This window comes from Drechmeria coniospora, chromosome 01 (genome assembly GCF_001625195.1).
Source record: "Drechmeria coniospora strain ARSEF 6962 chromosome 01, whole genome shotgun sequence".
Lineage (NCBI taxonomy): Eukaryota > Fungi > Ascomycota > Sordariomycetes > Hypocreales > Ophiocordycipitaceae > Drechmeria > Drechmeria coniospora.
In genome coordinates, this window is record NC_054389.1 from 75,848 (window position 1) to 94,927 (window position 19,080).

General features: G+C 62.7%; 7 protein-coding genes across 7 annotated transcripts; 5 read left to right on the forward strand and 2 right to left on the reverse strand.

Moving 5' to 3' along the window:
• Window positions 1-101: 101 nt before the first annotated feature.
• On the forward strand, window positions 102-962 carry DCS_00019 (peptidyl-prolyl cis-trans isomerase, mitochondrial precursor; the record flags this gene model as incomplete). The annotated part of the gene is made up of 5 exons (XM_040797361.1): window positions 102-118; window positions 232-296; window positions 370-539; window positions 611-717; window positions 776-962. The coding sequence occupies 5 exons, from the start codon at window positions 102-104 to the stop codon at window positions 960-962; spliced, it is 546 nt and encodes a 181-aa protein (XP_040658244.1).
• Window positions 963-4,335: 3,373 nt separating this feature from the next.
• On the reverse strand, window positions 4,336-6,216 carry DCS_00020 (uncharacterized protein; the record flags this gene model as incomplete). Its single annotated transcript, XM_040797362.1, has 6 exons — window positions 4,336-4,772; window positions 4,851-4,921; window positions 5,091-5,199; window positions 5,261-5,388; window positions 5,451-5,560; window positions 5,785-6,216. 6 exons carry the CDS (start codon window positions 6,214-6,216, stop codon window positions 4,336-4,338), a joined length of 1,287 nt encoding a protein of 428 aa, XP_040658245.1.
• Window positions 6,217-7,072: 856 nt separating this feature from the next.
• On the forward strand, window positions 7,073-8,805 carry DCS_00021 (uncharacterized protein; the record flags this gene model as incomplete). The annotated part of the gene is made up of 4 exons (XM_040797363.1): window positions 7,073-7,328; window positions 7,384-7,444; window positions 7,649-7,792; window positions 7,875-8,805. 4 exons carry the CDS (start codon window positions 7,073-7,075, stop codon window positions 8,803-8,805), a joined length of 1,392 nt encoding a protein of 463 aa, XP_040658246.1.
• Window positions 8,806-8,888: 83 nt separating this feature from the next.
• DCS_00022 (uncharacterized protein) lies at window positions 8,889-9,900 on the forward strand (the record flags this gene model as incomplete). Its single annotated transcript, XM_040797364.1, has 2 exons — window positions 8,889-9,252; window positions 9,302-9,900. 2 exons carry the CDS (start codon window positions 8,889-8,891, stop codon window positions 9,898-9,900), a joined length of 963 nt encoding a protein of 320 aa, XP_040658247.1.
• Window positions 9,901-10,651: 751 nt separating this feature from the next.
• DCS_00023 (uncharacterized protein) lies at window positions 10,652-13,765 on the forward strand (the record flags this gene model as incomplete). The annotated part of the gene is made up of 1 exon (XM_040797365.1): window positions 10,652-13,765. One exon carries the CDS (start codon window positions 10,652-10,654, stop codon window positions 13,763-13,765), a length of 3,114 nt encoding a protein of 1,037 aa, XP_040658248.1.
• An 843-nt stretch (window positions 13,766-14,608) lies between these two features.
• On the forward strand, window positions 14,609-15,834 carry DCS_00024 (RNA-binding motif protein, X-linked 2; the record flags this gene model as incomplete). Its single annotated transcript, XM_040797366.1, has 2 exons — window positions 14,609-14,664; window positions 14,718-15,834. 2 exons carry the CDS (start codon window positions 14,609-14,611, stop codon window positions 15,832-15,834), a joined length of 1,173 nt encoding a protein of 390 aa, XP_040658249.1.
• A 115-nt stretch (window positions 15,835-15,949) lies between these two features.
• On the reverse strand, window positions 15,950-17,321 carry DCS_00025 (putative HSV2 Phosphatidylinositol 3,5-bisphosphate-binding protein; the record flags this gene model as incomplete). The annotated part of the gene is made up of 4 exons (XM_040797367.1): window positions 15,950-16,843; window positions 16,931-17,028; window positions 17,121-17,159; window positions 17,234-17,321. 4 exons carry the CDS (start codon window positions 17,319-17,321, stop codon window positions 15,950-15,952), a joined length of 1,119 nt encoding a protein of 372 aa, XP_040658250.1.
• Between the last annotated feature and the right edge of the window lie 1,759 nt (window positions 17,322-19,080).

Consider the following 19,080-nt stretch of genomic DNA (forward strand, 5'->3'; position numbering starts at 1 on the left):
TCTCCCCTCCTTCTCCCCCTCCACAGCGACATTGTCGATTGCAAGGCACCTCGTCGACGCTCCTGCTCTTTCCCATCACACGTTCCATCTCATCCGCCATCATGGTCAACACCAAAGCGTGAGTCGGCCATCCCCCCCCTCCCCCCCTCCCCCGGCGGCTCGCTCGCCTCGTCCCGACGTCCATGGGGCACCGGATGAAGCTGCTGACGTGGACCTCGTCTCGGCGTTTAGCTACTTCGACCTCGAGTGGGAGGGTCCCGTGCTCGAAAACGGCAAGGCGACGTCGACGGTCAAGGGTACGTGTCGGCATTCTCCTCGGAGGCACCGGGGTGCACGCTGACGACGAGGCCCGTGGCGAACGCGATGCAGCCCAGAAGGGACGCGTCAACTTTACGCTCTACGACGACATCGTGCCCAAGACTGTCGGCAACTTCAAGGCCCTCTGCACCGGCGAGAAGGGCTTCGGCTACAAGGGCTCCGGCTTCCACCGGGTCATCCCCGAGTTCATGCTCCAGGGCGGCGACTTCACCCGCGGCAACGTACGTGCGGGGCCGGAGAGGGCCGTCGGCGGGCTCGACGAGCGGCGGACAAGCTGACGACGGACGCGCAGGGCACCGGCGGCAAGTCGATATACGGCGAAAAGTTTGAGGACGAGAACTTTAGCAAGAAGCACACCAAGCCCGGCCTGCTGTCCATGGCCAACGCCGGCCCCAACACGTACGTGGCTCCCCGACCCGAGCCGGTGCGGCTCGACTCGCGCTGACGGGCACTGCAGCAACGGCTCGCAATTCTTCGTCACGACCGTCGTCACCTCGTGGCTCGACGGCAAGCACGTCGTCTTCGGCGAGGTGGCCGACGCCGAATCCATGAACGTCGTCAAGTCGGTCGAGGCCACGGGCTCGTCCTCGGGCGACATCAAGTACAGCAAGCGCCCGACCATTGTCGACTGCGGTGTGCTGTGAGGGTCTGCGGACGGACCGGCGTCGACGCCGTCGTGAGGCAGGCAGGCCACCCTCGAGGAGGCACTTACTGCACAGCAGGGCCACTCGCCTCGTCGAGACGGCGCCGTCGTACACGGCCATCCATACTACATATACTATGCATGGTGTATATGTATATAATGTTACGTATGGAGTGCATTGGCCGAGGTCGTGCGGTGAATGTTTGCGTGCCTGCACACGTACTTGGGCGTACTCGTCGGCAATGGCGAGAAGAATTTGAGAGCGAATGCCTCCTGCGTCTGCCGCCGAGTCGGTGTGCTGGTCCGGGTAGGAGCGGTAACCTACAGCAATGGACTCTCCGTGACTCCTCGCTAGTGCGTGTAGAATTGCCGTTGCTGGTGCTCGTGGAAAGCCATGGAATGTTTCCGCCAGCGCCGCAGCACGCACGCCATTGGCCCTGAAAAGCAAGGACGAGGGCGGGGTTGGCTTACCTACGGGCGTGCTTGTAATTACTTGCTGTACTCCGTACGGAGTACATCTACGGCAATACGGAGTATCCGTACAGCACTCACTTAGGTACCCAAGTAGTAGTTGTACACCTACGGAGTACCTCGTACTTACTTGCATGCAGTCAGCTGTTGGCCGTCCAGCACAGCTCTTGGTTGGTCGGCAGTGAGTACCTGTAATGACACAGCGAAAGTACTAGGTACCTGTCTTCATGCTTGTGTGCCAGGTACTGTATGCTTGGGCCATACAAGTACTTACTTGGTGGTGAGCACGACTACGAGACCGCCTCCATGACGCAGCGGCTCGGATCAATCTTGGCGGCCACGAGAACGAGTAGAGCAGTACTGGCCCTGCGACAACGAGCAGTATTGCCCTCGCGACTGCGAGTGAAACTGACTCTACGGCTACGAGTAGCACCGGCCTTTTCACCACGAGCGGTGCTGAGGCCCAGAGGGTTCAAAGTACGTACAAGGTAATTCTGCGCGGGGTTGGCCCAAGTACATGTACATGCGCACATATTCATACTCCGTATACTCCGTACAGGTACATGTACACTGCACTGCACACTTGTTCGTACATGCATGTCCGCAGTAAAAAGTAATAGTCGGGCGTCAAAGGTGCGAGACCACGGCCAGGAGGCAATGGCCCTGGTCAAGTTTGGCGAGCACTGGTGTCGGCAGTCCTGACGGAGCGACTACATGCCAGAGCAGCAATACTGGCCTTCGAGCAGGCCTGAACCTGAGAGCAGGCCTGACCCTGAGAGCCGTGCTGGCCCTACGGAGTACTCCCTAACTACAAGTACTGTACAGAGTACATTCACTAATAATACCCAGTAGACAAAAGCGACGACATATTCATTACATGCTTTTGCAGTGCCTGACCATGCCCGGCTATGGCGTACAAGCACTAGTTAAAGCACCTTACGCCTACTACTGCTTGGTACTAGTGCCTGGTAGGTACTGGAAACAGGTGCTAGCCCATAATGGTTACTGCACAATGATGCCCGACCAACCACGACAAAGGTACTAGCCTAAGTAGGTAGGTCCCCAGCAACACAGCACCCGTACTTACTGTAGTGCAGCTACGGGCAGCAAAGAATACGGGACCACCTCCGTGGTGCTAATCATTATCAAGTATTAGCGACCCTACAGTAACCCTATAGGCAGTGCTGACCCGACGAGCACACACACACGTACTTACTTGCATCACGCTACATGAGCTTGCCGTACCGCCTGCGAGCATCCTCCGCGGGTCGTCTGTGGGTTGACCGCCGTATATATATTGCCTGTCTCACCCCGTCTTGGCGCCATGCGCAGTAGGCCGCTGATGCTTGCTTTTCTCCGAGATGTCATGGGCCAAGCGGCGACGCGTCTGCTGCCGGCTGGGTCGTACTGATGCTTCACCTTCGCATCGGCTGCGTCGTTTCATGGCAATCGTGCGAGCACGGCGGGTGGCCGACGACGATGCAAGCGATATCGCAGAATCCTCGACACCGTTGCCGGGAGCCAGAGTTCAGCAACATGCGTCCTGATGGCCTGTGTCAGATCAACAGCTGGCCGAGTGGTCCCTCGCCGAAACCAAGCGTGGCTTGACTTGTGCCTCAGCCACGCCAGCGTATGGGTTTTCGCTGGAAGCCAATGCACCAGTACAAGCAGTCTGTAGCAGAAGTCTGGCTGGCACACGATCAAGTACTGTGTGTATTATTACACTGCTTACACTGCACCCAAGTACAGGTACGGAGTACGCGACACGGATACGTACACCGACTGGTACATGTATAGGTACCTACTTACAGTAGTATGCAAAGCATCAAGTACTCGTACTCTTGCGCAGACTTTTCTACTTGTAGTGCGATGCTTTGGTGACCAGACACGCCTGTCCTTGTATCTGCCACCTCCATTTGCATGCTTCCTCGTGCATGGACATGCAACCTCTGCCCTCTGCCATGTTCTGCCATGGCGCCGGACCGGCTCGTCCGTCGTCGTGTTGGATACATGCATCATGTACCTGCTAGTGTCGGGCGAGTACTTGCAGCCACATGTACTCCGTAAGCATGTGAATAATGAAACAGCACGGCGCAGATATCCAAGTACGGAGTACATTTGACAGAGTGCGCAGTACTACTCCCACATAGGTACTTGTACCTACCCAAATGTGGTTGTTCACTTATTATTACTTACAGTGCATTCGCAGCGTAGGCAAATACAAGTGTGGCGTGGGCGTACGCCACTGTCAGGGGCAGGTGCATGTACTAATGTGCACGTCTTGCACATGTACTGTAATACAGTGTCGGATACCAATTGCTTGCCCACTGTACGGAGCAATACCTGCGTGCGAGTAATACGGCTTCATGCAGCACAAGAGGAGCCGCAAGGGCCAACGGCGTCCATCACAGGCTTCTGCCCCTGCCGTCGTGCTTGCTTTTCCTCCATTCCAACGGCTGTCCTACCCTGGCGAGTGCTGGTAGCGTACGAGCGTGAGTGCCCGCGTGCGCGGCTGTCGGTGCATCAGGACTTGTGGCCCTGTCCGCGAGCGCAGGCCATCGGCAGAACAAGACGAATGCCGGGGGGGTGAATGAGGACCGTCGATGCATCCGTACAGTGCGGCTGGTATGATTTCTGTGCCATGCACGCCAAACGCGAAACACCAGGACGCACTGTACGGCACGGAGGTGAACGGCAGCGGTAGGGAATCAAGTCGTACACCGTACCTTCCTTGCGTGCGCTCGTAATTACTCGGCAGTCGCGGTGTGACGGAGGGGGGGGTGGCAAAAAACACGCGTCCCGCGGAGGCCCAGGAAGACGACGACGATCGTATCGCTTCATGACCATCTCGCACGTCCATCTCGCATGTCCCGCCGTCGAAACCACGTCGCCCAAAAGGTCTCTCAAGGTCCGTACTCGGGCACGCCCGCCCGCATGCCCGCCACGATGCTCGTCTGCTGACGGGGGTACAGCTGCGGGTCGGGAACGAGAAAGTCCTGGCTCGCCCGCTCCGCTCCGTCGGCTGTGCTGCAGTTGGCCGACACGGGTCCCTGGCCGGCGGTTCCCTGGCCGTGGGGTCCGCTCTCGTGGCGGATCGTCGTGGTGATGACGATGCCCGACTGCTTCATGTTGTCGCCGTCGCACAGCTCGAGGTCGTTGGGCGACGCGCGCGCCTTGCTGAAGATGGAGTCCCGGTCCTCCATCGACCGAGGCGGCTTCATGTGCGACAGCGTCGACGGGTCGCCGCGCGCCGTGTCTCCGCCGGACGAGCTGATCTTGGCCGGGCCGTGATGGTTGTCTCCGGTCGTGACCCACTGGAGGATGATGGCCGAGAAGAGAACTAGAGCGAGCGGGGTCAGGCCACGGCACGGACCGGCACGACGACGCGGACGGCGCGAGGGGGGAGGGGGGGACCGACTATCGCCGTTGCAGCACATCAAGCACACCCATCCCGGCTGGCCGCCCATGGCCATGAGGACGGTGAGGTTCCTGCGAGTTTGTCCATCCGTCAGCAAGCCGCCTCCCGAGCAGGGAGTGCCGGTCAGGGGAGTGCCGGTCAGGGGAGTGCCGGGCAGAGGAGTGCCGAGCAGGGGAGTGCCGGGCAGAGGAGTGCCGAGCAGGGGAGTGCCGGCCAAGGGGTTCTCGGGCAGGGACGTACACGACGCTGCTGATGAGCGTAAACAGGGCACCGAAAAACGTCCGAAACGCCGTCTTCCGCAGTCGCATGTTCGCCGGGCTTCGCGGCATGTTCTTGAAGGAATGAAGTCCTGCGGCAACGCGTCAGCGCAGGCACCCACCCGTCGACGGCGGCAACAACCCTTCACTCACTTCGCAGCGGAATGATAAACATAAAGGTCAGGTAGATGTTGACGACGGCGTCAAAGGAGATGAGAGGGATCATGGCGAGACTCTTCATGCCGATGACGCACATGCCGTCCTCCATCTTCGCGATGCGGCTGCGCGAGGGTCAGCGACGACGACGCACCGATCCGAGGACGCGAGCGCGGCGACGACGAACAAGACAAAGTTGAGCACGGCGACGACGAGGTACACGCCGAGCATGCCAAACGAGTTGAACAGGTACAGGCGAGATTTAAGCCTTCGCTTCGGCGTGCCGCGGATGATGTGCTATTCGTTCGCAGCGGTCAGCCACGACGGCTCGTCGGCCCGGCATCGTCGGCGGCCCACTCACAGCCTTTTCCACCAGGAAGAGGTATAAAAACTGTCCGTCGCCGATGGTCAACGTCAAGACGGTCGCGCTTCTTCCTGCGGGCACCGAGCCTTACGATCTGGAGGTCGCCGCTTCGTCAGCAACCGGCCACGAGTTGACGGGACGAGGAGCCGAGGCGTACCTTGGTCGTGACGTAGCACACGAGGCAGAGCAGGATGGCCCCCTCGCACGTCGCCAAGCTCATGTTGATGCCGATGGCGTGCTGCAGTATGGCCGTCGCGAAGACGAAGAGGTACGAGTCGACGTAGATGGCAAAGACAACTGCGTCGACGGCTCGCGTCAGCCCACGGCCCACGCTCCGACATCTTTGTCGGCCGTTACCTACGCCAGGAAACGAGCGGAAGCCGGCTCCAGACTTTGATGGCGAGAGACCTTCGCGCTGCGGGGCGTCGCGACGCCATGTCAGCACCGACGACGGACGGCGAGGGCGGGCGGCCGGGGCGGGCGAGGGCCTACTGATGAACAGGGTGAGGACCGTCGTCGAGATCATGGACAGCAACATGCTGGTGATCTCGCCCGCGATGGGCACTCCAAAGACTTTCGTTTCCGCCATGACGCTCGCTGTGGTGGCAGGACGCTCGCGCACCTCGATGGCTGGATTCCCGTGGCGGAGCGTTGTCGAAGTCGGCGGCGGCGGCGGCGACGGACGACGGAAACGAGCGGCGTCCGGCGCGTCTTATTATATCGAGAAGGCTTCGTCGCCCACGGCGTCCTCGTGCCTGGGTGTGCACGCGCGGGCGTGCTCGCGGGGGACAGCCAACACCTGCTGCGGCTGCACGTACGGCGACGGCAAAAGAAAAGGCGAATGAATGGCAATAAGCTACACGACGCACCGGCCTCTGGCGCCGCACCGTACTGGCATACCGACATACCTAGCCGCGCCGGCTGGCTGGCCGCTCGTCGACGAGACGAGACTCGTCGCTCGACGGGAAGGGTACATGTACCTTTGCGCAGAGCACGAGACCTTCCTCGTCCTCGTACAGGTACGCTCCCGCCTTCGTGCCTCCCGCTCCGGTCGGCGAGCCAGACCAAGGTCGGTGCTGGATCCCCTGTCGCCAGAGGTCGAGGCAAAACTGATAGTGCGCCAGGAGGCGCCGCCATGGGCCCAAGACCACCTTCACGGTCCAAGAGCCGAATGCTGGCCTCGGGCCACGAGGGCTCCTGGTTCGTCGGCCCAGCGCGCGACCGGACAGGGGACGAGATTGCTCCCGGGACGTGGCGACGCGGCCGCCAACAGGGAGCGTCCCCATCGGGCAACCTTTCTTTTGCATGTTTCACCACGGCAGAGAGAGCCGGCCTCTCAGGGGAAGGCAAGGCGATGCTCGCAGCAGGCAGGCCATTGATGCAGCACCAGCACAAATACCTGCCAGTACGGAGTACGCCTACACATACATGCAAGTACATGGAACATGGATGCTCATGGTGCCAAGGTTGGCACGAGAGAGCGAACGGCAAGTCACGCATCCGCCTCGGTGCGAAGAGGAGCGCCAATGCATCTAGGGCAAACGACCAGTCTCCGGTATCAACTCTTCGCCTTGGACCGCGCAGCACCCGACTCGCATCAGCATGACAGAGCACGACCTCGGCGGCGCTGCAAGCACATGCGCCGGGGTCTGCGTGCACCGTGTTTGGACGTGACGCCGCGAGTTACAGCAGCACAATTAGGTACGTTCCTCGGCACTGGCCGCAGCACCCGCCGCACTCGCTTACGACGTACTAGCGGTCCTATGCTCGACACTTGACGTGCTGCGGTTGACACGGCTAGTTACCAGCAATGCCAGGTGTGTACATACCAGGCACTAGCCTCCGCACCCGCTGTACTAACGGAGCGGCGGTACCGTTGACACTTGATGTGCTGTGCTGCTGCCAAGTTGGCACCGCTAATGCCAGGTACCTTGAAGCCTAGCAGGCACCTGCAAGCACCCCGGCACCAACCTCTTTACCTGCCGTAGCGGTGCTGTGCTGTAATACTCGGTACCCGCCAGGACGGTCAGTGTTTCTCCCGCGCCGTCGTGTCATACCACGCAGTACGTGCGGCACACCACCAAGCAGTACGTGCAGCGGCACACCACCAAGCAGTACGTGCGGCGACACATCACCAAGCAGTACGTGCGGCACATCACCAAGCAGTACGTGTTGCACACCACCCGCCGCGACGGCCAGCACGAGGCCGATGCGAGCCAAGTGCCGGTGCTTGGTACTATTCCAGAGTCGCGATGCCGTTGGAGAGCGCGCCAATCCGATGCTCGTCTTCCTCGCTAGCGCCGGCCAGGTTCCTACGACATTGGCGTGCCAGCCTCGCTCTGGCACGGATGGATCCTCAACGGCAAAGAAGAAATTCCATGGGCGCCCCTGCATACTTGCTATCGGTGCAGTGCACGTTCTGCCGGTGCATGCAGGTGCACGTGCGGCTGCACCCATGCACGGCATTCTCGTGCTCCGTACGCCGTGTGCCGGGCGTGCTTCGCGATGCATCTCCGTCCCCGCAGCGGGCTTGATCCGATGTCGACTCTCGGCTGCCGGGAACGCTACGGGGGGATGGGCGGCGGCCTTGGTTCCCCATCCGCCTCGCGACCGGTGCTTGCGCGTACGGGCCGAAGAGGACGACGATGCGCATGCGCTCCGTGCTTCGCCGCGTGACAGCCACGAGTTGCGCCTTGGCGGCCCGAGGTTGATGCTCATTTGCCGTGCCGTTCGTCGCCGTCGGGCCCTGGCCGGGGTGTCCTTCGGTAGCGATAGCCGAAGCAGCTCGTCCCTCCCTCCTGTCCGCGCGACGCCATGCATCCATGATCAGACACCTCGAGCGCCCCGGAGTTCCCGTCGGCCACGGTCCAGGCACTCGGTAGCAGGGCTGCGGGGGACGAATGAGACGGCGACGGGCTCGCGCGGTGCGTCGCGGCAGTTCGATGCCAGCACGGAAGGCGACGGGGCCAAGGCAACCACCGACGCGCGCGTGCCGTGGCCCATGGCGAGCGGCCAGCACCGAGCGACGAGCAAATTGGTGGCTGGCGCCGTCAGCATGTTCGGCCGCCGACACCGACGACGCCCGCGTCGGCAGAAGCAACCAAGTCGTCGGCGTCGACGTCGGGACGGCCTGGGGCTCGAGCCCACCGCGCGGCGCACCGTGCTTGTGGATGCCTGATGCGTCGACGTACCCGGCGGCGGCGGTTCTCGTGCGCGTGCGCTTCTCCCGCCGCCGACCTTGGCCGTCGGTGTCGGTTCGCGATGCATCGAGCATCGAGCGCCGAGCTTTTCCCATGGCCCGCCATCGGCGACGACGCTCACGAATGTGCACGTGATGCCTGCCGCACACCTGCCGCGCCCTCGGTGATGGACGCAGGTGCCACGACAAGCACTGTAGGTACGTACGTACGCTGGCCGGTCGCCGGGTACATGCACGGTACGTGGGCGGCATCTCGTGTACGCTCGCGACGCCCGCCTGCCTCGTGCCGCGGGGTGAGGGGCCACGAGGATGCACCTCGCGCGAGGTCACTTTCATTGCCGTCGACGCGGGGACGGTACCTGGCGGGCGAAAGCGACAGACGATCGCTGGCTGCGCCGCGGCCTGGCGTGCATGTACACGTCGTAGGTGCGCCGTACCTCGTCCGTACCTACTTACCTACTTACTTACACCTCAGGCATCGCACCGCATCGTAATGACCGTGCGGGCAGGGTGGCGAGGCTCGCTCCGCATTCGCTCGCGCCTCCCGACCTGTGCGAGGACATCTCGACGACCGACGAAAGATGGCGAGCGCCTCCCTGCCCCTGCACGGACAGACCGCCTCGCCAGAGGGACCGTCTTGACGGCCGACGAGTCACGGCGACGGCCTGCTACCCTACACGACACGCATCGCACGACACGCACCGCACGACACGCACCAAGCGCACGGCGCAGGCTGGTCGCCCCCTCGACTGCCTCGCCAGCATTGGCCGACTCCAGGTGCACGGCATCCCTCGCCCGCGACTCTGGGTGCCAAGGCCGCCGTCGAGGCGTAGCCCACGCTCCCACGCCCGCGTCATCGTTCTACATGATACTCGAAACGGACCCGAGCCCGGCAACGGTGCCGTGGGCTCGTCTCGGCCTCCTGGAAACCCACCGCCTCCCGCCCCTCCACCGCAGCCTCCTGCGATGGCAGCGGCGGAAACAGGTCCGCACGACGACCGACGGCACGAGCTAGGCTGCGGCCCACCGCCGTTGGACGGTTTCACCTTGACATTTACTTCTTGGTTCGGATGAATCGGCCGAGCTAGAGCCAGTCGTTCGCTCCATCGAGCCGTCACGCCACTTCCTGGTTCCAAACTGGGCAATGCTGGGCACCGTCCGAAACGGGAAACAGTTTGACCTCGTCGACCAACGAGACCTCGCCCTCGCCCTCGCCAGTCCTCTTCGGGCATGAGCAGGCCAGACTGACGACCGCCATGGCCGTTTCGTTTTGGCGACACGGAGCCAAGGGTTTCCCGCCTACGCGTATGCACCCTCCCTCACACTTCGTACAAACTCTCACACACGCTTTCGCACGCTCTCCACACACCTGCTCTCCGGCGCAGGCTCTCCGGCGCAGGCTCCCGACGCACACACGCGCGCCGCCCGAACCTCTTCACCTCATACCAAACCTCCGCCTCCACTGCGGGCCGGAGCAGGACATGCACGCGGGCAGAGGGGCCGACCAGCAGCACGGCGGTGCCGAGCGGCCAAGATGGTAGATATAAAAGCCCGCGGGGCCCTTCGTTTCCTCTCCTCGCCTTGTATTCTGCTGTCGTTGTGTCATTCATTCGCTGATCTGGTTTTACGATTGGTTTGTCGCTCAAAGCTTGCTGGTCTTGCCTTTGCTTCATCCAACGCAACCACCACCATCACCAACACAAACCCAACTACGCGTACCCTTTCGCTCATCGTTCTTTTCCATTCCCCTCCTTCGTTTTCTTCTCCGTCGTTCCTCCCCCCCCCCCCCCCCCTTCCCTCGCTCCTCCCGCGTCGCCCGACCGCCATGAGGTTACTCGCCGCCGCCGTCGTGTACGCGGCCCTGGTCAGCAGCGCTCCGACGAAGCGTTCCGATGGCAAATCTGGCGCTGAAAATCCCGACGAGGCTGGCAGCACCGAAAGCCCTGCCAAGCCCGAAAGGGTCATCATCAACAACTGCTCGGCCGAGAAGAAGGCCATCGCGGAGACGTCCTTGGCCCAATGCGCCGCGCTCGCCAAGAAGGCCAAGCTGACGGCTGCCAACGGCAACCATACCTTGATGCAGTTTTTCTTCAAGGACAAGGATCAAGAAGCCCGCAGCAGCGTCGCCGGCGTCTTCGAGACGGCCGGCGCCGAGTGCGCGAGCATGGCCAAGACGACCGTGACCTGCCAGCTCGCCGGCGCCGCCGTGGACATGTGCACCACCGGTTGCGGAGGTAAAGGCTGCGGCGCCGTCACCCAGGACCACGTTGTCTACCTCTGCGACAACTTCTTCATCGCCGGAGACAAGCGAAACAAGCAGTGCGGCGGAATAGATGCCGGCAACACCATGCTCCACGAGATGACCCACGCCTTGTCTCGCACGGGCGATAAAGGGTACGGCCTGGGCAACATCGCGAAATTGTCCGAAGACGACAGCCGTAACAATGCCGACACCTATTCTCAGTTTGCTCAAGCCGCCGATTTGGAATGTTCCCAGGACGACCTTGCGAAGCAGGCGATGAAGACGCCGGGCGGACCTCAGGGCACCAACGACGCTCCCCCCGGAATCAAGGAGGCCGTCGCCTCCAACATGGCCCGATGGGAAAAGGAGCAAGCCATTGCCAGCAGCACAGGCCGCCCGTCGGACACTCCTGCCGCCAAGGCCGGAGACGCGGTGGCGGCCGACGACGATGCCTCGGCCACTCCCTCGGCCACTCCCGCATCCGATGCCCGAGACAAGAAGGACAAGAAGAAGGCGGCGCCGGCCGACGTCGATGCCTCGGACACTCCCTCGGCCACCCCCGCACCCGATGCCCGGGACAAGCCAGCCAAGCCCGCCAAGCCTGCCGCCAAAGAGGAGGACCCGGAGGCGGCCGAAAGCTCGCCCGAACCCGAGGCCGCCCGCGGGCCCAAGGTTGACCGTCTCAAGGGTAAAGCCGCCGGCTACACCGACAAGGGTCAAAGTCATGGGAAGAAAGTTGTCGGCTCCCGACGGAAGAAGGAAGCGGGCTTTCTCGACTCTTCCTCCGTCAGCCACTCAGTTGCCCCGTCCTCCACGGCCGATGCCGATGCCGATGCCGATGCCGACGCCGATGCTCGATCTGGCTTTCCGCTGCGGAAAGGCTCCGGCACTACCGGCAAGAAGTCCTCGTCTAGCTCGCGAAAGCCCGCTCCCAAACTCGACGACGGGGAGGTTCGATCTGGCTTTCCACTGCGGAAAGGCTCCGGTACTACCGGCAAGAAGACTTCGTCTAGCTCGCCAAAGTCCGGTCCTAAACTCGACGACGGGAAGGTTCCCGCCTCTGCTGGCAAGGCGGCCGACGCCGACGCCGACGCCGATGCTCGATCTGGCTTCCCACGGCTGAACTCCACCTCCTCTACCGCTGGTGCAGAGACTGATACGGAGGCCAATGCCGACGCCGACGCCGATGCTCGATCTGGCTTCCCACAGCTGAACTCCACCTCCTCTACCGCTGGTGCAGAGACTGATATGGAGGCCAAGGCCGACGCCGACGCCGATGCTCGATCTGGCTTCCCACGACTGAACTCCACCTCCTCTACCGCTGATGCAGAGACTGATACGGAGGCAAAGGCCGACGCCGACGCCGATGCTCGATCTGGCTTCCCACGGCTGAACTCCACCTCCTCTACCGCTGGTGCAGAGACTGATACAGAGGCCAAAGCCGACGCCGACGCCGATGCTCGATCTGGCTTCCCACAGCTGAATTCTCTCAGCTCCACGAGCGAGGCACCATCTATGGAAACTCCCGCCCCTAAACTTGACAACGGGGATGTTCCCATCCCCTCTCCCGCCGCTGATACAGAGCCTGAAACGGAGGCCAAGGCCGACGCCGATGCTCAATCTGGCTTCCCACAGCTGAACTCCACATCCCCCGCCGCTGATGCAGAGGCTGACACGGAGGCCAAGGCCGACGCCGATCGTCGATCTGGCTTCCCACAGCTGGATTCTCTCAGCTCAACGAGCGAGGCCCCATCTATGGAAACTCCCGCCCCTAAACTCGACAACGAGAATGTTCCCACCTCCCCCGCCGCTGATTCCGAGGCTAACGCGGAGGCCAAGCCGGAGGCCGATGCTCGAGCTGGCTCTCGACAGCCGAATGCTTCCGGCCCTGAAAGTGAGGCCTCGTCCAACTTCAACGGTATTCCTGATCCCCAGGTGATCGATACCAACACGTCCCCCAACGGAGGCTTTGCTCCCTTGCGCCCGGACCAAAACATGAATGGTAATCAAGCAGCTGCGGGCGGGAATGCTCTGCAGAATCAGGGCCCGCCAGCGATAAGCTCCACCTCGACGACGACGCCGGCATTGCCGGAAGCCACACCGGAGCCGACGCCGGAGTATGAGGAGAACCGCGTGGATCAGGGTCAGACGTCGCCTTTGCAAACGACGGCGGCGCAAGGCACGCTGAGGACGGCGCAGGACGGCGTGGAAAGCAACAGCGTCCAAGACGAGTCGACGACCGGAGCCTCGGGATCCGCTGGCGGAATCCTTTCGTCCCTTTTGGGCGGCTCACAGTCGCAGACCGCAGGCACGAGCCCTCAGGCCCAGGCTGGTGGGGACCCTCAAACCAACACTTGGGGTCAGACGGCCGGCAGCGGGAACGCCCAGGCCCAGGCCGGCAATGAGTACTCTCAAGCCGGCGGGAACTCGCAAGCCAACACTTGGGGTCAGATGGCCGGCAGCGGGAACGCCCAGGCCCAGGCCGGTAATGGGTACTCTCAAGCCGGCGCGAACTCGCAAGCCAACACTTGGGGCCAGACGGCTGGCAGCGGGAACGCCCAGGCCCAGGCCGGTGCTGGGTACCCCCAAGCCGGCGGGTACTCCCAAGCCGGCGGGTACTCCCAAGGCGGCACCGGGGAGCAGGCGGCCGGCTTCGAGAACAGCATCACACTCAGGCGCAGGCAATGGGTAGCATAGAGGTGCATGTGCATAGATCGGAACAGCATGGCGATCGTTTTGCCATGGAATAAAGTGGTCGTACAGCGTCGTGGCAGTGCGTCCAACAGGATGAGCGTATGCACTTTGCGGGAAGCTGGTGTTTGCACATTGCATGGTATTAGATTTTTTTCCACCAATTGATTATACTTGCTCCCCCTTTCACCAAGAAGCGTCCCTATTTCTGCCGTGACTGAAAATGAAGCCAGTGGCGAACCAGAGTGCCTAGGATAAAGGGTCCCGCAGTCGACCATTCCGACAGCAAAAATCGAAGAGGACAAAGGGATAAATATGTGCGCATGTACTGTAGTCTGTAGGAGTCGTGATGAGCACCATGCGAGGGAAAATATCTTGTGCTCCGTGCCGTCACTCCCAGGCAAGGCCAGAATATCTCTCTGCTGACCACGGTCTGTCGTCGCGGCAACGAGTCTCGCAGAAGTTCGTCCTCGTATTTCCACAAGTTCAAGACGGTATCCGTTGTAGATGCACGTGCAAGAAGAGTAGAGGAAGAATGCAGACTGCACGAGCATAGCGGTTGAACATCGTCACACAAAAAGACATGCCAACAAGTTGACGTCAGTGACACTTTATTGATTCTCAAGTTCGGCGCTCTGGTACGAAGTATTAATTATAGTATTATTGCTTACCAAGACTGCCTGCTCCGAGCGTGGAGCACCGTCAGCTCGGTCCGGGAGTTGACCCGTCGGTACGAGAAAGTACCCGGTACAAGCACGTCACGCACGATGCATGGGGTGCATCTTCCCCAAGTTGACGGTTTCAACATGTAAATTTCCTCCGTGGCCGCGGTAGCCCTTCATCATCACCATGAACAAGATCCGCGCCATCCAAGAGCTCAACAGGAAGGAGCTCGAGCAGGGAATGTATGTGCAGGCCATGCCCCGCGACGAGGCGAAACTGACCTCTCTCCCGCAAGCTCGCCGGACGCTTCCTGGCACACCGACTACCGCGACACGGCCTTCATCTACTTTGGCGGACTGCCCTTTGAGCTCTCCGAGGGCGATGTCGTCACGATATTCTCCGAGTATGGTGAACCCGTCTTCCTGAAGCTCGTGCGCGACAAGGAGACGGGCAAGTCGAGGGGCTTCGGCTGGCTCAAGTACGAGGACCAGCGCAGCACAGACCTCGCCGTCGACAACCTCGGCGGCGCCGAGATCGGCGGAAGGATGATTAGCGTCGACCACGCCCGCTACGCCGCCCGGGACGACGAGGATCAGGACGAGTTCAGGATCGGCTGGGAGGACCTGCGGCGCAAGGAAGGGAAACCCGTCGTGCCGGACGAAGCCGAGGCTGACGAAAAAGTGCGGCGGCCCTCTCTGGCGGAAGAGAAGGAGCTCGCAAAACTCATCCGCGATCATGACGACGACGACCCCATGAAAGGCTTCCTCATCGAGGAAAAGAGGAAGGAAGTCGACGAAGCGAGGCGGAGAGCCGGGAAGGGGGACGAGAAGCACAAGCACCGACACCACCGGTCACGCAGACACGAGCGAGACGACGGCGGCGACGACGGACGCCGCCGGACCCATAGGCGTCGGCGGGAAGATGACGACGACGACGACGACGATGGAAACGGTAGGTCGCGCAGACGCAAACGAGGAGACGCCGACGACGACGGACGCCGCCGGTCCCATAGGCGTCGGCGGGAAGACGACGACGACGATGACGACGACGACGGAGACGGCAGGTCGCGCAGACGCAAGCGAGGAGACGGCGACGAAGATCGAGCGCGAGGCCGCCGGCAGGATTCGCCGGCCGAGCGGATGAGAAGCGACCGAGAGCATCGGACGCGAAGGCACGGAGAAGACGAGGAATATCCGGCCGGGGACAGGCACGACGACAGGCAGACCCGCGACGGTGACCGGCGACGCCCTCGGGAGATACATGAGAGCGAACGCGAGGAGAGGAGACGCGGTCGGCGGGATGCGGACGCGGACGCGGACTCGGCTCGCCGTAGACGGCGCCGCGACGACGGCCACGAGAGGAGCCCGAGGCGTGAAAGCCGAAGCCGTTCCCCTCGACGGCGCAGAGGCTAGAGACACCGTCTCCAAAGACCAAAAATTGAAAGCAAATCAAAAGGTCAAAAATCAGGCGCGGGCCCATGGCGAGCGAACCGGACGGCCTCTCCTCTATTGGTGACTGCCTATGGCGTCAGGTGTTTCCCACATACCGTTTCCAACCCTCCCGCACGCAGTGACGCTTGCCATCCTCGCCCTCGACGAGCACAAACTTTTCCCACCTCGCGTCCTGGCCGGCGCCGACGACGGCCAGGCTGTCCTCGGCGATCCAGCCGATGACGCCCTTGGGCGGCCTCGTCGTGCCCAGGACGGTGCCTTCGGAGAAGGGAATGCCGCCGATCATGGAGTCGTCTCCGGCCTCGAACGTGGTCGAGGCGAAGGAGTAGACGTCGGAGAAGAGGCGCGGCATGAGCGGGATCTTGCCGAGGATGCCCCATTTCCCGGCATCGGCCTCGCCCGAGGCGGCGGGCTGCTGCCAGCTCGCCTGGGCCGACGGACGGCGGGGCGCGGGCACGTCGAAGACGTGCAGCGTCGACTTGTCCGACGTGCAGGCGAGCATGGCGCCCGAGGGCGAGAAGGCGAGGGAGAAGATGGTGGCCTGGTCGATGCCGCGGCGGAGCTCGACGACCTTGGCGCAGTTGCCGGTGGAGTAGACGCGGATGAGAGTCCCGTTGTCGCTGGCGCTCGCGAGCAGCTCGCCGTCGGGGCTCAGCTGCAGGGCCCTGAGCGGCGACGAGTGGGCGGGTATGATGCTGACGTTGCCTGTGACGAGCTCGACGAGCTGCACGTGGCCGGCGGTGCGGCCGGGGAAGGCCACCTGGCGGTCCGACAGGCAGCAGAGGCCGAGGACGTTGTCGGCCGTCTCGTAGACGTGGAGCAGGTCGGGCGGCTTGGCGAAGGAGTAGACGCGCACGCTGTTCTGGAGGACGACGACGATGCGTTCGCGGCCGAGGCGGACGCTGCGGATGGCCGTGAGGGCGGCAATCTCCAGCGCGACCTTGCCCTTCATGTCATCCCAGACGATGGCCTGCGGAGAGAAGGGTCAGCGTCGGGTCGGGGGGGGGCGGGGCCGACTGAGGCGGCTGGCGGGAGAGGGGGGGCGGGCCCTCGGCACCTTGTTCATGGCAAACTTGGGCGACTTGCCGCCGCCGACGAGGGCGAGGTAGTTTGTCATGCCCATCATCTGAACGAGGCCGATGCCGGCGTTGAAGTCTGACGACGGCAGGCAGGGTCAGCGGCGGGCTCGCAGGGCGGCGGGGCCGGACGGACGGATGGATGGATGGATGGATGGATGGATGAGCTACCTCTCGAGGCCTTGAGCAGGCAGGACTTTGTGTGAAAGACTGCATCGACGTCAGCGATGAGCCGAGGCGTCGGGCGTCGGGCGTCTACGTGCCGCAGATGCCAGACTCCAGACCGGCGGCGAAGCAGCTCGAGTCGCTGTTGAAGGAGACGGACAGGACGGCCGTCGGATTCGAGCTCTCGATGGGGGGGCGGACGTTCATGATGCCGGTGGCGAGCGTCGGCCGGGCGTCGGCGGTGGAATTCGCGCAGGAGGTGGAGTCAAGCCCGAGGCGGCCGGTTTGCCCAACTGCGCATCGTCCTCTCGCTTCGGCGGCCGGTCGGGCGGATGCATCGACGCTCCGAACGAGCCTACGCGTCGACAGCAGCCTCGCCACGAGGGCTCGGGCAGGGCATGGGCGGACGGACGAGGCGACTCTGGCGGCGACGAGACGGTTGGCCCGCGCTCGAGATGCGGAAGCGTGGCCCGCGGTCGTCGGGGAGCGGGCGCGTGGAAGGCGGGAGGGGCGACGCGGACGAGGCAGACCGACGGCGAGTCTGTGAAGGGGGAGAGAGAGAGATGGCCGGGCTCGCGGCTCGAAGCATCGATGCGTCGTGTGCTGGTGACAACGGTGGTACCCACTTTCCACCGACGGCGCAGGCAGGGACGGCAAGGCACCGTGCGGCAGAATGCACCGCACACTGTAGGTTGGTCGGTGTATTCCTCGGTCTGCCTGGACGACAATGCTGGTTGCGCGCCCCCAAACAGGCTCAGGGCGGCGGACCAACTCCTGGCGCGTCCTTGGAAGCATCGCGTCGACCATGGCCGGAGGGTGCAGACGTCCTCGGGCACCCAAGTGCGGTGCACTTGCGAACCATGCCACGGGTAGGGTAGGTATTAGTCGGGTGATGGGAAGAGTTGCTGCGAACCTTGCTGCCGACAGCTCACCAGCACCAAGGTACAGTGGTCGGCACCCACTGGGTCGTCCCCGGTACGGCGGACCCGATGCCAGCGCAAGCCAGGACGATGGGCCCCCGCTCGCGTCCACCGATGCTCGCACAGTACGGCAGCTTTGCCCTGCAAAGTAAGAGCTCAGGCGCCGACGAGCAAGTAATAATTAATGCACTCTGCAAGTGCTAGGCACACAGTTTACCTGCGTACCTGCAGCACAAGTGCTCCGTCGGTGGTGGTGACTCCGTCGGTGGTGGTGAGCCAGCCATGCCAGCACTGCGGAGCGGCAAGCACGTACGCGCAAGCCTCTTTGGTCTCGTTGTGACAACCAACACGGCGTGCCTCGATAGCACCGTCGGCGGCCAGTCATGGCAAAGCTGCTGGCGAGGCGACGATGTAATTATACGGCACCCAAGGTGGGGAGGAGCGCCTGCAGTTGTGCTGCCTTGATGGGCGCCAAATGAGATGGATGTTGGCGCACAAGTCCTGGGGCACCTGGTCAGAACCTCACCGTCCGTCTCCCTTGACCCAATTCCACTCGGTTCCATCAAGCCACTGTAGGAAGTGGAAGAGGATCAGCTTGTCCCCTCCAGAGCAGGCGCGTGCCCCCTAGAGGGCAGGAAGACAATCCGCTTGACGAATATGAACAACATGAAAAGATGAAGCCACCAGTAAGAAGGTGGACAGATGGACAAGCCGAAAGGCAGGCAGGCAAGCAGGCGAGCTGGCAGGCAAGCAGGCGAGCTGGCAGGCAAGCGGGCAGCACTGACGAGCAGGCAGGCAAGCAGGCGAGCAGGCAAGCTGGCAACGCTGACAGGCAGGCGAGCAGGCAAGCAGGCAAGCAGGCAAGCAGGCAAGCAGGCAAGCAGGCGAGCAGGCGAGCGGGCAAGCTGGCAAGCAGGCGAGCTAGCAAGCAGGCGAGCAGACGAGCAGGCAAGCAGGCGAGCAGGCGAGCAGGCGAGCGGGCGAGCGGGCGAGCGGGCAAGCAGACGAGCAGGCAAGCTGGCAAGCAGGCGAGCAGGCTGGCAGGC